This window comes from Pseudonaja textilis, chromosome 3 (genome assembly GCF_049901715.1).
Source record: "Pseudonaja textilis isolate UNSWEBS1 chromosome 3, rPseTex1.2, whole genome shotgun sequence".
NCBI lineage: Eukaryota > Metazoa > Chordata > Lepidosauria > Squamata > Elapidae > Pseudonaja > Pseudonaja textilis.
Window position 1 is genome coordinate 54,390,839 of NC_141992.1, and position 17,833 is coordinate 54,408,671.

At 38.2% G+C, this 17,833-nt stretch overlaps 1 protein-coding gene across 8 annotated transcripts in view; it reads left to right on the forward strand.

The window, feature by feature from the left end:
* The window catches only part of PTPRF (protein tyrosine phosphatase receptor type F), a 542,470-nt gene that overhangs the window by 477,206 nt on the left and 47,431 nt on the right, over positions 1–17,833 (forward strand). For all 8 annotated transcript variants that reach the window (XM_087929754.1, XM_026706994.2, XM_087929753.1 and 5 more), the window contains 5 exons: positions 6,764–6,881; positions 10,361–10,939; positions 11,357–11,454; positions 15,696–15,949; positions 16,650–16,740. In XM_087929754.1, the coding sequence (XP_087785880.1) occupies positions 6,764–6,881; positions 10,361–10,939; positions 11,357–11,454; positions 15,696–15,949; positions 16,650–16,740 (1,140 nt within the window). The remainder of the gene's footprint in view (positions 1–6,763; positions 6,882–10,360; positions 10,940–11,356; positions 11,455–15,695; positions 15,950–16,649; positions 16,741–17,833) is intronic.

Genomic DNA, 17,833 nt, shown 5'->3' on the forward strand with positions numbered 1-17,833 from the left:
CAACCAGCTATAAATTGCCCTGAATAAATTGGCCTTTAGATTGCAAATAATGCAGAAAAGCAATTGACATTTCTGTCATCTCTATTTCCTGCTTGTTGCAATGCAATTTAAGAAAAATGAAGGGGGAAGCAAGCCCTTCTTCCCTGTCCTTGCCCAACTGGTTACATGGCAAAATCAGTTCTACACAATCTTTAAACTTCATTGTTCCCAATCGTGAAATATATTTTGCTCTCTCAGCTATGACATTTGGCTAAAAATATGGGCTACAATACAAAAACAATCACATTCAAAAAAAAGTTTGAAATAATTTTGAAATATAAATTTGAAGGAAGAAGAAAGAGAGTGCTTAAACCAGCTGGTGTGACTTCCATTCCTTCTTAAACAGAAGGGTGATGTTAGAAGGGGTTTGCAGTGACAGCCTTATGCCTACAATCATTGGAATGGTACCTTTCTTTTCTCCCAATCTATGTTTTTTCTCTTTCCTTCCTTTTCCTACTTCACTTTCTCCAATAGCATGTAAGAATATCTCTTTTGTGTATAACGTGGTATTAACTATTTCTTTGGGCGATGTTTATAGCCTGTAGTGCTATATATTTTAGCTTCTCTTTCCATGTTATTTTAATTGATGTGATTAATTTATTTGATTGATTCAGGTCACTCATGCAAACTTCAGGGAAAGGGGAATCTTTTCCTATTCTGATTCCTGTGTCATTCTGATTGGTGTTTTTTAATTTGGGTTTCTAAATGAAAACAATGAAGAAATGTTAACAATTTTGAGAAATCAAGAAAGTGGTGGGATTCAAAACATTTTACTACCAGTTCTGTGGCGTGGTTTGGTGGGCATGGCAGGGGAAGGATAATACAAAATCCTGATTCCCTCCCTACTCTGAGGGAAGGTTATTGCAAAACCCCATTCCCGCCCCACTCCACTAACCTTTTGTCAGATAGATGCCCAGCATATTCCTCCAAATGGCCCTATAGGTAGACCTTTGAGCCTGTTCTATTCAAAAGGACCTGGGTCATCCTAAACAAGGCTGCTGAACACATGGGCATGGAAGAACCATATAAATAGTGATATTTCACCACCCTTACTGTCATGACTTGCTCATGAGTGCCCTCCAACAATACTTTATGCATCTCTTCACCCATTTTGTCTGTAATAAGATGTAATAAATGTAATAAACATGTAATAAATGCCTTAAGCCACCAGATACATGGCTAGTTTTTCCTAAGTTCATTTTGATGGAGCATGCTCTGTTTCAGCTTTGTTCTCCTGTGCAGGGCAACAAAAGAAGACCCAACCGATCAGCTGGGACTTAGGAGGCAGAGAATAGGTGGGGGTGGGGCCAGTCAGAGGTGGTATTTGCCGATTCTCTGAACTACTCAAATTTCCTCTACCGGTTCTCCAGAACTAATCAGAACCTGCTGAATACCACCTCTGTGTCCTGCTCTATCCATTACAGTACAGATTTGATGAGATTCTGTGCCTGAATATTCAATTGTACCGAATACTCATGTACAGAATTAATATTTTTAAGTTCTGCTTGAAAACATTTTGATCCCTTTTAAGCAGGTTGCTCCCTATAGAATTCTGTGACAGAATGTTTTTGCATAGCATACTAAACCACACAGCTTGTTGATTTGCAAATGAACTCTATTTCACACAGTGGCTTTGCCTGCAAATAGATGCAATGAATAGGGGTATCTGGGGTTTGGTTAGCCTGCTATACGAACACAACCCTCTGCTTTCTCCATGCAAGAAAAAATAGGAAAATTTGCTCTCATTTATAAATACCTTTATTCTTGCAATGAATTAAATACGGGTCTTGCATTCACACATCAACTGACTTTGATTAATCAGGCTGCAGACTGCTCATTATTAACTCATATATTCAAGGTGAAAACAAGGCTTCTGTTTAGAAAAGCACGTGAACTACCTCACAAATAGTTTTCCCTAGCCACAGTCTACAAAGCCAATTCCACCCACTCAAATGTGATTAGGCACTTACTCAAAATTGTGAGTACATCAGTGAGAAAAGAAAACTAGCATCCCATGTCTTTCTTTTCTAAGGAGTTTACATCTTTCTTTGGTTGTTGTTACAACCTATTTTCTCCATTTATGGAATGGGTACTTTATTGAACACCTGGGCATATAACGGCAAATGAATTAACTTGGTAGCCTCACCCACGATCTTATTGCCGATCCCAATTTTGGTAAGCTTGGTATGTGTTGCAGGCTTCTGTAAGAAAGCTTTCTTGCCACTTAGAATTATTGCTCCTTTTGTAATCACAGTCATGTTAGCTTCCTGCCCTGCCCTGAGGTTTGATGGTGGGGTTCTTTGTGTTTTGTTTTTGCCATGTATCCAAGAGATACATAGCAACATGGATTTTTTCCTATCACCACATGCATATAGCGTAGCATGACCTGTTGATTTGAGGAATCTTTCTGTTAAATTTTGGAACCATTTCTAAAAGTAAAAATTATCTCCCATAAGTGGTTCATAGCAATTAACATTCAATAAACAGTGATGCTGGAAAGCACTTTATATATAAATGAAAAGGAAAGACATGGTAAAATTTAAGTCTTACAAACTGAAAGAAAAGCATTGCAAGTTAAAGCAAGAAAAGTGGAAGTATTGAGGTGAGAATCAATGTAACAATTTCAGACCCAACAGATAAATTACTAATTAGATGGAGTCAAACTAATCTCTCCTTGTCACTACTCCAATTGTTTCTGCCTGCTCAATACTTTGGGCAGAATGATTGTGCTCTGGATTCCCTCAATTAAATGTTGTTATATTGTGGGATTGAGGAAATGTGCCATTTCTATTGCTCCTTCTGGCCTCTGGAGCAGCATTCTTCCAGAGATACGGATGATACCCAGTCCCCAGGAATTCCAAAAAGCCCTTAACAAGGGCTTTGTTCCCAGGTCTGGGATTAATGTGTCTATGAGGCTAATCATGTCTTTATTGTTATTATTAATTTGGGCTGTCCCTTTTGTTTTATATTTTTGAATGTTTTAACTCTGCATTTACATTGTGTAGACTGCCCGAAGTAGACTGGGATGGACAGTCATAACAAATTATACAGTTAGTCAGATGTTTAGACTGGATTTGGCATTTAATCTACCTACCAAATCCTTCCCAAGGATCTGGAATAGGCAGATGTTTGATGGTATTGAAGGTATCATCCCAAGATGTTTCAAGTAAAATTGCCTTTTGCAATTGACTAGTTACAATTTTGTCAATGCCAATGATGTTCAAGTGGTGTTCCAGATATTTTAGGATTGAACCCAAGGCATTTACTATTATTATCTTTGCTTCCTTTTGCCACAGTCATTCTACTTCTGTTTGCAAGTCTTCATTGTATTTCTCCAGTTCTTCCTCTTGTCTTCTGCTATCTTCAGATACTGTAATATCCACTATACAAACTATTTTGTCTTTCTGATTGACAATTGTTAAATCTGGGAGTTATGGCAGATGCCTGTCTGTTTGAATTCTAAAGGCCCAAGGAAGGCACTTTAGCATTTTCATTTTCTATGACTTCTTCTATTTTGTGGTCCCACTAGTTCTTGCTTGCAGGCAAATGGTCTTTCTTGCAGATATCTTTGTCATCCTGTTTGTAATTAGCCTGTGTGATCTTCTTGCAGCAACTAACTCGGTGGTCCATTATTTCTTCAGCTTTTTTACAGAGGCGGCATTTGCTGTCTGTTGCTGTCTTTTCAGTTTTGGCTTTGTATGCATTCGTTCTTCAGGCATGATCTTGTGCAGTCTCTTTCTTCAATTTTCCTCTCTTAGCGGTTGCCAGATCTTGTGGTTATGTACTTTGCCTGCCATTTCTTTCACTGCACTGACTATGTAATACTTTATTTTTCCATGTTGCTTTTCTGTTGTTCATTTGATCTTTCTTGTAGGCCAGTTCGGTCTTGGAAAGAGACAGTAAGCCTTCATGGTAGCTTCAGTGCATCTTCTTTACTATCAAATTTTCTTCCATTGCCCTTTTTTCTTCGTCACCTGTCTCATGTATCTGCAATCTTCCATGCCTTCTTATTTTTCCTTGGTTAGTAAAATTTGGTGCTGCCTGGAGGAAGGGCATGATTCATTGTCATTATATTTGGGGCTTCCTATCTAGGGCTTTTAGGTTTGATTGAGTCCAGTCCATTATTCCAGCTGTGTATCTAACAATTGAAATTACCAAAGTGTAAATTTTTTTATGGTATTTCTGCCTCTGAGTTTGGATTTAAGATCCTCTTCACTCTCAAGTTGTATTTATTTCTAACTTTCTACTTGACTTCAGCATGTTGTCAGCTTGAAGTCATGGTCTTCATCCAGACTCTTGAGGTTATTTCCATAGGGCATCTTGATTCCTTACTTTTTATTACCTTTCTTCTGTTGATGAAGAGGATGGCATATATGTCCAGTCCAAACTACCTTGCAATATCTTGACTGTTTAGTTGGTCACTGTTAAGTAGCAATTCTATTCTAAATGGTGTTTTTACATGGCCATGTAAAGGAAGTGGGATAGTCTGGCAGATGTTTTTTATATTTGAACTTATCTTTTGTTCCTTTGCTGTTTGGGCAATTTCCTTTCTGCTAAGGTGGAAAGAGCTTGTTTTAAACTAAATGCTGTTGGGCTGCATCAGCTGTCACATTGGTTAGCAATTTGAAAGTTGTTGGAAAGCAGGTAATTGGCCTCTAGTTGCTTGGTGCAATCCCTTTTGTTAGGTCTTTCATTATCAGATGAAAGTTTTGCCAGATGTTAACCAATCTTCCATTTCCTGTCCTTGCAGTATGTTGTTAAACTGCTTGGCAATGAGTCATTATAGACCAATCAGATGTTTCAATCAAAAACCATGCAATTCATCTTTCCTGGTACTCACCATTTCTTGATCTTCCTTGCAATTTTCTCTTGTACTATTTCTGCTATTACTATAAGTTATTTCACTCCAGCTTCTTTTTATTCTTATCCACCTCCTTTGTCTAAGGTGCATACAAATTATATATTTTTGGATTGTTCCATAGCTGCTCCATGAACTGAGCTGGCTTTTCTTTGTCAGATGCTGATTGGTTTACTTCCGTTTCTCCATCAATGGATTGGTAGAAATTTTTCAGATTCAATTGAAATTGAAGATTCTGCAGTGTGGAATTTGAGCATATCTGCTCATCATCTTGGCTATAGCTATTATTTGCTGCCTTATTATTTTTAGTGCTTTCTTAGTTTTCCTTGTTTCTAGGAGATGTTTCTTGATTAGGTCTTTTTGTTCTTCAGCTTCTTTTCTTTCATCTGTTGTATCTTGCTGATCTTGTTTTCTAGTCTAATCTTCCATCTTGGTGGTACATTATTTGACTTTTTTTTTCTTTGTTGTTTTTGCATCACAGGTGTTCAGTTATAATTGCAACCATGATGTACATCAGTTGGTTTATTTCTTGTAATGAGCTGGTGCATATGTTTGATATTACAGTATTGGCATCTTTTAATGCTTGTTCAAGCTGCTTTTTTTAACAAGCTTCAATCAGGCAAACTTATTCTGTTGCTTTTGTGCTATTCTAGATGCTCAGTTATTCTTCATTTCCGTTCCTCCTGTATTTTTCATTTAGGGGTTTCTTTGTTTTTAAGAAGTTAGAGGAGAGGGTGCCTGGTTTGGAAATGAGAATGGTTTAATAGCTAGTCTGGCTTCCTCTACCAACAACTCTCCCTTGTTTGTCTCTATTGTCTTAGCTACTTCCAGTAAAGCTTAGCTTTCTTTGGCCTGGACAGACCTTTGCAGTTCTACTAATTCTACTTTTCTGAGTATCTTATTCCATATTACAAATTGATGCTGATTTGCCAGCTGCTGTTCTTTTATTTCTGATTCTGATGTTCTTTCCAGAATTGGTGGATCCTTTTTCAAATATCCCCTTTTTAATAGGATTTGTAGTAGCAAATCATTATTTCTTTGTTTTCAGTTTTTTTTATATTTGCAATGGATAAGAATTTTTTTCTTCCAGTAGTTCTGCAGCTGCTGGCCCTGGTTGCTCAGCCAACAGTCTGAATCCTGTAGTCCACTTGTCACCAGATGTCCAGAAACTCCAACACCCAACATAGTCTTATTGACCCAAGTAATAACTGATCCAATATAGGTTTCTGTAAGTTATGTCTCACTATATTGTTTATGGGAGAGACACTCTTCATCTGGTTCTTCTGATGACATTGTCCAGGATGGTTGAAAGTCTAGTATAGCTCTCACGTTTCTCAGAACATGCTAGCAACACAATCACATCAAGGTAAAGCCTCACTAAGGGATGATTTATTATCTTTATTAGCTATTCAACAGCCTTTGGTTCTTCATTGGTGACATTCAATTAAGAAATATTACTTTGATGTTTGTTGGCTAAATTACACCATTCACTTATCAGACCACAAGTAACTTTTGTCATATTGCATTATAATTATAAGGTTCTACAAACTTCAGATTTTTTGCCCAAATTAAAAGAAAAAAGTTGAATATCTGTATACCTGATTTGAAAAAAGAGAAGTTTTTAATTTGTATTTATAATCTAAAAAAAAGCTTGCCTTTCCAATTTGTAATATTAACTCTGTAGTTTCAATGAAGACATTTATTAGCTGTGAGAACTAAAAGAGCTTGAAACCAAACACACTTTTAAATTTGTTTGAGGAAAACTCCAGAGTAGATCTGAGACTACAGAGTAGATCTAAGAGTATGCTCTGCTACTTATTTCCTTTTCTGTTTGTTTGATATATGATATCTTTTTTCTCCCTATAGGAAACCATCATAGGAGGCCTTTTACCAGAAACTACCTATTCTGTCAGCATCGCGGCCTATACCACTAAAGGGGATGGGGCCCGCAGCAAGGCCAAAGTGATTGCTACAACTGGAGCAGGTAAGCCATTTGTTCTACAAGATGCCTCAATGGACAGGCCCACTTTATTATCTTTTTTAAGCTGCTTGAATCATTGATATAGTTGGAGTCATGGCAGAAATTTAAATCTTCAGAAAAATTGGGAATATTTGAAAGTTCTATCCCTTTTACCTCATCTGTAGACTATTTGCAAGTAGTAGTGAATGGAACTAAACTAAATACAGACCTCTGTTCCCCAAAGGCCACTTCATCCTGTCTAGGTATTAGAAACCAGCAGTTGTCTCAAACAGAACCGGAATACAATGATACTGTTGTGTTAATTATTGGTAATTGATACTGTATCCCTCATCTTTTATTAGCTCTCATAGTTAACAGGTTTTTTGTAGATTCATTTGCCATGAATTGCCTTTTTTCAAAAACCATCTACCCTGTTTCTCCAACAATACAGCCTCCCCCAACAGGAAGTCCCAGCATGTTTTATAGGCATGAAATGAAATTAAGCCCCTCCCCCCAAATTAAGGCCTATATTAAAATATGCGAAATGGGGGCGAATGGTGGGGGGGCTTGCCATTAGGAAGCACTTTTGTTGCACACCCGGATATGGTGCTGCCTGCGTTGACCCTGATACGAAGTGCCCCACCAACGCTGAGGTCAACATCCAAACCATCGCCGCCCGCCCGCCCGAAGATGCAAAGGGGGGGGAATTAAGTCACCCCCGAAAAGACGCCCTAGCCATTTTTTCGGGGCTCAAAAAAAAATAAGACCCAGCCTTATTATATGAGAAACATGGTATCTTGGTGGCCATTACCACATTTCATAGTAAGGATAGCTCTAAGTTGTCTACCTGAAGCATATAGTCATCAGTTGACATTCATGGTCCTATACACTGTTTTGTCTGTTCTGATCCTATCTATAATTCATTGAATTATCTCAACTTTAGTATACCAAACAGGGAGAAGAAATTATATGTCCTTACAAGGTACATAGTGATAAACATATATTTTCATTTAGACGCTTTCTGTTTGTGTCTGTCATTCCTAACCTTTCCTTTATCCTGGATCACCACAACAGCTTTTAATCAACACAATATGACCAAGACCTGACAACACTGTCTTTATATACACCATGCAGCACAGAAATTTTTTGCATAATGCCATACTTCAGATAACCAAAAATTTAAAAAAAAATTAACACCAACTTTTAAAAAATATTGAAATTGCCAACATCAAGCATGAATAATAAAATTGTACAGTGTTAGAATTAGTGGCCTCCTGAGACTTTTAATTAAAAAAAAATCTTTTAGTATCTGTATTAGTATATATCCATATTAGATTCTCAATCCACCAGTGATGCCTTAGATTGGAAACCACTGAAGTATACAATTGTAATGAGTTAAATGATGTCTAGGATTCAATCGTATCTTTTGAGCTGTGTTTCTGAATAATTACTTAACTCTGTTGACCTGTTTGGAAATGATATTTGAAATGAACAAAAAACTACGAAAACAGAAGAGTACTGAAATTGGTTGCAGTACAGAAATTGTTACCTTTGTTTAAGGAAATGCTGCATTTCTTATGCCTGTTCCTTCTTCCTACCTAAATAAGCACAAACAAACAGATGGTGGGAATGGAACTCGGGGACACACAGAGATCCTAGAAAGCACACTAGGATACAGTTGGATCTGCCTGCTCTAATCAAGATTTGTAGTTACAGTCTTATCCAGGTATATCTAATGAGACAATGCAGAGCTTTTTAAAGAACTTTCTGTAGTAGTCTCTTGTTTTGGAATGATGCCTGGTTGTTTACAATATGCTAATTTGTGTTGGTTTCAGATTTTGCTCTTTTTAAAAACTTGGCAGATTAAATACAATGAATGAAAAGATTATTTATTTCTGTCTTGTTATTTGCCAAATTTCAACAGACTTAAAAAAAATTTTCATTGAAGAATATACTAGTTCAAGAAATGTTAATGTAATGGTAGAAAGAGAAGCCAAGTGAGATGGGAAATATCTTTGGAGCATTGTTGTCATACAAAAAGTGTGGGTTAGTCTCTTCTGATCTAATATATGCCAGGTAGTCAGACAAAATTTTAGATTAGTTCCAAGTTCTACAAAATCATTCCATAGAAACTTTTTTAAAATCCCTCCTTGTGCCATTCTTAGTGCTGCCCTCTCTTAGTTTCTCTGTCATATCAATTCTGTTCATCCTACCAACAGGGTATCCAATTAAGCAAGTAAAGTTTGTTAAAACATTTTCCATAATCTAAATGGCTTTCACAGAGGAACTTCATCATCATAACTTAGCTAAACCTACTTAAACCGTATGTGGAATATTACTGTGCTGTTGTTCGTCTCTGGGTGCCACAATCCAACACAGGCTAATGCTTATTTTGGCAGTAAACAGGCTCTGAATAGTTCTGCTGTGGTTGGATTTACACATCAATTTCACCTGATGAGGGGGAAAGAGATGTGTCTATTGTGGGTGTAACTGAGATATGAAACCATCCATTTTATACAGCAGGTGTTAAGCTTTGATGGGAGCAGCCCTTAATTTGTACTGCACATACAAAATTTGGCATCAGGTTTTTGCACAGCCATCACATCAGCATTCCTAGCAGGAACCAGTTCATCAGCTTAAACACAGTGTATTTTGATTGCCAGCAGCATGCTACCCTCTCTCAGGAGCTCACACAGGTGGTGAAATTATAACTGCTACTGTGAAATTTCTCTGCATCAAACTAGCAGGGATTCCAAAGCCGAGTCTGGACATGTCCTCAGTAACTTATACTAGTAACCAAATAGCTATATTATAATTATACTTTTTACCTTGTTCAAACTATCCAAGATTGCATTATCTACATTTTGACAAATGCTGAGATTCAAGGAATGCTCGGATAGTTGGATAGATGCATTGAGATTTAAGACAGAGTTGGATAAGCAATTCAAAGATACTGATTTTGGTTGTAATATGGATAATTGTTAATTTTGGATATATTTATAAAGCTAATTATCTTCTGCATTTTAAATGATTTGTGGTACAATTTGGTTTCTTCTGCATGTTGCTACATCACTTAATAACATGCCAGGTTAATAATTATTCTTTTTTCCTGGAGTTAAAGGGTCCGCCATCCCATAAAATAAAGCCTTGGACAAAATTATTTATTTTTATTTAAGTATGGAATACAGAGAGTAGTAATAACTGAACTACCCATTCAGGATTACAATGAAGAACAGCTCTTCCTGGGCAGAACCACTTCAGGGCACTTTGGAAGTTGGGAAGATTTTTCCCACATGCGCCATCCTGGGTGCACAAAATGCTTTTAACGTTCTAATTCATTTAAGTATGGGATTATTTATCTGCAATCTGATGTAGCATAATGTGGGCAAAATCTATGTAGATGCTGGGATTCAGTTTGTGGTTCATCTCTAATGCTGTTGGAGTGCTTCAAGATTTAAATTTCGCTTCCATTCATAGCCTAATACCCTGTTTTTGTTCTACAGTCCCAGGCAAACCTACCATGATGATCAGTACAACATCTATGAACACTGCCCTAATCAATTGGCTCCCACCCAAAGAGATGGTTGGAGAGCTCTTGGGCTACATGCTGCGATACAAATGTGCTGATGAAGAGAAGATGATAGTAATTCAGTTTGGAAAAGATGACGATCACTACACTGTGACCAAACTTTACAAGGGTGCCACTTACATCTTCAAATTGTCTGCAAAGAATAGGGCAGGTCCTGGGGAGGAGTTTGAGAAGGAAATAAGTACTCCAGAGGAGCCACCAAGTGGCTTCCCCCAGAACCTGGAGGTGGTTGGGCTTACCACCTCCACCACTAAAGTGACCTGGAATCCACCACTGCTGGCTGAGAGGAATGGAAAAATTACTAACTATACAGTTGTATACAGAGACATAAACAGCCAGCAAAACCTGACCAATGTTACTAAGGAACAAAGTATCACTCTGACCAATCTCAAGTCTGATACAACTTACGACATCAGAGTTAGAGCCCACACTAGCAAGGGAGCGGGACCTCTCAGCCCCAGCATTCAATCAAGAACAATGCCAATGGAACAAGGTAGGCACCTCTTGCTGTGGTCAGATTCTGAATTCCTATGGTAGAAAATGGGTGAAAAACATCCCATCTAGTCTTACCTTATCTTATTCAAGTCTTAATATACTTTATAAGAGGTATAAGAGGAGGGTAGGGATAGGCAGGAGGGTTGCAATGATTGATTTTCCAGATCAAATACATATCCCATTGTTTCTGTGTACATGAACATTATATCACAACCGATGTCATGCAAACTTCAAAAAGGAATTTCTTTAAGGAACCAGTACCCAGTAACTCTTCTCTTTTGACTTTTTGTAATGAAGAGCCAAAGGAACAAATGAAAAACCTGTGCTAGTTTAAACCTAAGATGTGAAGGATTGGATAACAGTTGCCTTTAGTTGTTCCTCTGACAATGCTCAAGAGAAGTTTTTTTAATTGCAGTGTTCGCAAAGAACTTCCGTGTCAGTGCAGTGATGAAAACCTCAGTGCTACTTAGTTGGGAAGTACCTGATTCTTATAAATCGGCAGTACCATTCAAGGTAAGGAACTATTCAACAGCCAGGATGGAAACCTTATCTAAGAGTAGTAATTACTGTAGAGTCTTCCATGCAGTCCTAAATCTGACTTTGATTTGATAAAAGTGATAAGGGATCAGACTATTTATCTGAAACCAGTTGTTTTGTTGCCATCAGGTCACTGTTTGTTGAAACCACCTAAGCATGTAACCCAGATAGACAAATCAGGATTTTGGCAGCACAATGCTGTGTCTTAGCTGCCGCAGAGCTACTTACACTTTCTCATTCCTACCTGTTTTAAGTCTCAGTCACTAAAATGTAGCAACCAACAGCTAGGCTGACTATGCCTATTTAGAAAGGAAGACAGCAAGCCTATAAAATTATAAGCAAAAGAAAAATTGTGATGAGAGAACAAACTGTATGTCCACTTATAAAAAATGTAACAATAGAGAGAAATACTAGATGAGTACTTACTAGGCTGATAAAGGTAGCCCTACCTTCCCATATGCACACACATATTTCTGTGATTTCTGCGCCATCTCAGAAAGTTCAAACTGCCCAAAGAGTTGCTGATACAGTTCTACAGAGGAATTATTGAGTCTATCATCTGCACCTCTATAACTGTCTGATTCTGTTCTGCAACCCAATAAGACAGACACAGACTCTAGAAAGTAATTAGGATTGCAGAAAAAACAATTACTACCCACCTGCCTTCAATTGAGGACCTGTATACTGCACAAGTCAAAAAGAGGGCTGTGAAAATATTTACAGACCCCTCACATCCCAGACATAAACTGTTTCAACTCCTTCCCTCAAAACGATGCTATAGAGCACTGCACATCAGAACAACTAGACACAAGGACAGTTTTTCCCTGAACGCCATCACTCTGCTACACAAATAATTCCCTCAACACTGTTCAACTATTTACAAAGTGTACACTACTATTACTATTCTCACCACTCCTTATCACCCATCCCCTCCCACTTGTGACTGTATGACTGTTACTTTGTCGCTTGTATCCTTACAATTTATATTGACTGTTTCCTAATATGATTTGATTGCTTATTGTACCCTATGACTATTATTAAGTGTTCTACCTGATGATACTTGACTCTTGACGAATGCATCTTTTCTTACACTGAAAGCATTTGCACCAAGACAAATTCCTTGTCTGTCCAATCACACTTGGCCAATAAAGAATTCTATTCTATTCTTTCTGTCTCTTACTGATACCTTAAGGAGACCTGGGATGGGAGTTATCTTTACAACTAGCAGACCCTGGCAGCATCAGCTGCCCATAGCAAACTATTTAGTTTTGTATTAAATTTGAAAGCCTCCAGGGAAAAGATAAAGAGTCAGAATCTTGCATCAGATGTTGTATTTATGTCTCCCACTTCTTCCACCCAGATCATTGTGCCATCATCATGTAGACTCCTTGGAGGACAGTCAAATCAGTCTCATGTCTGGATGTACTTTCACTTCCAAATTTCCTGCAAGAAATCAGAGCAGAACTATCATATCTGGGCTACAAAAGCCTGGACTTTAATTGGATGGCAGCAAAGAGATGCCATTTTTATGAATGCCTGGAGGTTTACAACCCAAATATGCTAAACTTACAGGAAGGCAGACATGAGCCGATGAAAATGGCAGGCAAATTGGGAGCCACCACAGCAAAGACAGGGAAAATATTTACAAAATCCAGACTGTCTGGCATAATTCTGGACATCTGACCACTCTAAACAATGCCTTAGAGCAAGATAAAGGATCTTGGTATAAAGTTGTGCCTGCTGACCTTGCTAGCAGTGGGTGGATATACTGTGAGAGTTAAGCCAAAAGGTTCTCAGAACAGAGGTGCAAATTATGTCAACAGTCAGTAGTATTCAGGTTCAGGGCCATGAAGTACAAAGAAAAAAATCCATGGAAGCATGGAAAAGGCACAAAGAAGCATCAATGGGTGTAAAGTCCCAGGAGTATAAGAAAGGAACTGTACCTTCACCGTGACAGACAAGAATCAACTGTTTAATAAGCCTCCTAGGTTGCAATAAAGATTTGTATTTAGTCACACTATGTTGAATGTACAGAGAACCGCTGCTGTAGATTAAGCTTCCTGGAGGGAGTAAGGTAGATGACCTTGACAGAGATATGTAACTTCTGTTGCCCAGCCAAGCCTGTTAAAATCAGGATTTAAAGATTTACAGCTGAGTCCTAGACTGGGAAGCCTGACACATTTATTAATAGTGGATTCTGTGCTGGGATTTCCTCATTTCTAGTTCCACAGATCCAATGTGTTCTTAATTGAAGTAATGAATTATCAAGATACTACAGTATGTAAAGTTCAGAAGGTCTGCCTAGGTTAATATAGCTTAGGCTGCTGATGAGGATTAAGTTAGAGTTGACAGCAATTTCTCCTGCAAGCTGGCCACATGGAGGCTTGGGAGAGGAGATGCTATTGGGTTGCTAACTATAGAGCAGACATGCAATTATAAGAAGTGTAAATGAGCTTCCTTACGCCTATTGCTGATTCTAGATGTGCAGGTTGTGTGCAGGGTTAGGTACAGAAGGAATAACTGGCCTGGATATGATCAGTGAAGCAGGAATATTCCAAATAAGGCTCCCCATATACCCAACTGTTCAATTCACACATGTAGAATGCCATGCCAAATCCTAATAATAAGCACTGCTGATAAATCTCCATGGGAACTATTAGCATTATATCCACTTGATGAACAGTTGTACACTAAATCTACACCCCAAAGAGAGTCCTCTTTCTCTTTAACAGATTTGATTAAAGTATATATTGTCCAGATTATAACATGGAGGTGTACGATAAACCTCATGATTTTTCTTTCTTTCTTTTAATGGGGGAGAACTGGGACCTTTGAAAATTCTTTCCTGAAAATCAATAGTGAAGTTTTCAATTTTTTCTTTCTTTTAATGGGGGAGAACTGGGACCTTTGAAAATTCTTTCCTGAAAATCAATAGTGAAGTTTTTCAGTTTTTTCCAGCAACAACCATTATTTCATCTGGACCAGGAGATAAATTCCCTGCCAAAAAAAAAAAAGTCTGATCTGGTGGAGTGAATGAGTAGTGGCATTATGATAAGATGTTTGTTGAACCTGATGTCCATAATGTAAGAGTGCTTCTTCCCCTCTTAAAGGAATGTTAGATATATGCTTTCGTGTGAAATGTTACTGATTTTACACATTTTCATGAGATTGTAAGTAGAATATCCTGGGATATATAGAGCAGCGGTCCCCAGTCTCTTGGACATGAGGGACCGGTTCTGTGGAGAAAGGTTTTTCCACAGACCGGAGGGAGTGCAGTTTTGCATGCTGCCTGCACTCCGCGGATGGGGCTTTGCTTGATTGCACAGCCCAGTTGCTGGCATGCCGCTTGATCGGCGCTGGTCCACAGATCGGGGGGGTTGATGACCCCTCATAGATATTGGCTTACCATCCACAATCTTAGTTTTTAGAAGTATTAGTTGTTTATTTAAGAAACAGAGGAGGGGGTTTTGATCACTTTTGTTGCTTTGCCACAGCTAGACTATAGTTAAAGATGGAATCAAAGTTGAAACAGAGACAGCTCACTATATTCCAGATGTCTGGAATTATCTGGGCAAGTCTGCATCAGCCATGAAAGCAAAGGAATTTTTATTGTCTCTCTATATCTGTCTTTCTCTTAACAACATAAAATTAAAACATAAAAAAATCAGTAACAAAACCTTTATTTTTTATTTTCTTTCTTATTTAGTCCTTATTTTTGTTTCTTTTCTAACAATTTTGTTGATTTTATATTTAAAAATCAGTAACAAAGCCAAAGAGGCAGCATGAATTGCTGTTTCTTCCAAAGACTGGCACAATGAAGATTCTGAGTACCACCTTCTGAAGTCATCCATTCAAATAGGAATCGTCAGAGTATATTGCAGTCTATGGAAACAAAACCTGCTTTAAGTTCCAAAGTAAACCACAAAGTATTTGGACAACAATGTTCCCACAAAATCATTATAATTTCAGTTTAAGAACTAGATCTAGAGCCCAGTTGAAGTGGAATTAGAAAATTAGTGCTATCTGAATATTGAGAAACTCCCAAGATAAATACCTCATTTTAGTAGCTTTTACATTTAAAGTCAGTTTTCACTTATTATCAGAAGATCACAGGCAAGACCCAACTTGGAGATAGAAATTTGGTGAAAAATTTCATTACTTTCCTAGGTGAAAATGTCCAAGTATGAAATCCAATACTTTATTTGCTTTGCTTTCAGATTCTATACAATGGGCAGACTGTGGAGGTAGATGGACATTCTATGAAGAAGCTGATTAATTACTTGCAGCCAGACACAAATTATTCCTTTGCACTTACAAACCGGGGAAGTAGTGCAGGCGCATTACAACATCGGGTCTTCATCCGGACATCACCTGATGTTTTCCAGACAAAGCCTGTTTCCCCATACAAATATATCCATAATGGACAGTTCACCATCACCCTCCCCAAAGTGAAGACTTCTGTGCCAGTCAGGTATACTCTTTCAACGTCTCTGATTCCTTCTGATACTGATCCGTCACTATGTTCTGACCCTCCAAAAACACAATGTAATAGGGTTAGTACTGTATTTTCCTACTCAGATTAGATAATCCCTGCGAAGTGAATATATTTTTGTATGGGCAGTAAGATGGTATCACTGGGAATCATGTCAGATTTCATAGACTCTGATTAATTGTGTGAGTTCAACTACAAAATGCCCTAAAATATATCCAAATAGCGAGGACAAAATACAAGAGATTAGTGTATAGGATTTGAAGCAGCAACCTATTAGGATTCTGATTCTGGACTATTATTTTTCTGTACCACATGTTGCTTCTTTGAATTATTTATTCTTTATGGTAATTAAGCCCATAAAGCCATAATCTCCCTTTCTTTCCTTTTAAAGGACCCAAGATGACCTTATTCTGCCCAATTACTTGAGTAATGAATATAAATCATTTACAAAGCTTGTTGAAGTCTTATTCGTGTTTATGGTTCTGTAACATACCACTGAAATTGGTACTCAGCTGTAAAAAAATTAAGCTTTACAACATTATTTCTCTAATTCATGACAATCTGAAGAATATAAAGAAAATGAAGCAGTCAGGGACCATTACAGGGATTTTATGGAGGGTATTCCTTTATATCTAGAAGAACTCACTTTTCCTCTCTTCTTCTTCGTCCTCCTCCACAGGTCGTACTACATTGTGGTAGTACCAATAGAGCACACAAGCAGGATGCTCGCCTCCAGACTGAAGAGTCCCGATGAGATGGAACTGGACCAGGTATGAGAAGAAAGAAATATGCTACTGCAGGGGGTTCTCAGACTTCTTAGTTGAGAGGTGAATGTGTGATCACTCGAAGTCAGGTGCGTCCGACCCATGGCCTGCTATCCACACACAGCCCTGGACAGCTAATAATGCAGTCCCGCAAGATAATAGAAATATTTTTAAAGGAAGTTTGTTATTTAGATAGATTAATTATGTGGCCCAAGACTATTCCTTTTCATTTGGTATGGTTCGAACAAAGTAAAAGTTTGGACAACCGTGCACCTAAATGATAAATATGCGTGATTCACCTCATTAATAAAACACAATAATTGAATAACTGCATTAGTTAGGAGTAGGTTTCTGAGTGCAATTCAAAATGCTGTTAATACCTTTAAAATTTAATGGCCTGAGGTTATCTAAAAAGGCCACTTTTGCCTGATAAAAGCTACCCATACAACCAGGGGTGGGATACAACAGGGTTAACTACCGGTTCAGGATTTACGAGCTTCCCTGTACGCTGGAGCCACGCACCTGTAAATTGTCATCAGCATGCTGCATGCAGAGAAGCAGCCTTTGAAACAGCCCTCTTTTCCTGCTTTTTAAACTGCAGCTGTGCCTCGCTCGGCAGCTGAAGTTGAAAAATCAGGAAATAAAGATCCGGTAAGAGCCCAGGTGGGCAAAAATATCAGCAGACGTAGAACCAGTTCTATGTCTGCTGCTCTTCAGAGCTACTGGTTCTACAGAGGTGGACAGAAACAGTAGAAACCCACCCCTGCATACAACACAGGCAATATCTGCTCAGGACATCAATGGTTTGGGGGGGGAGGGGGGGCTACCCTCCAAGGTAAGAATATTCCCTATTCCAGTGGTCTGCTACAAACTTGTAAAGACCCATCTTTTCCAAAGGGCCTTTGAGCATTATCCAAAGGCTATATACTAAACAGAGAAGGTTATAGCAGTCATATTCACCAGCCCTGTGTGCTGGAGATAGTAGTATTGACAGAGAATTTGGCATTTTCTGAAGCTGGATATCCTTGTTTTTGCATGTGTGAGATTATTCCCCTAGGACAGCAGGGTTTATCACCATCTCTTAATGTTCTTAGAAGCA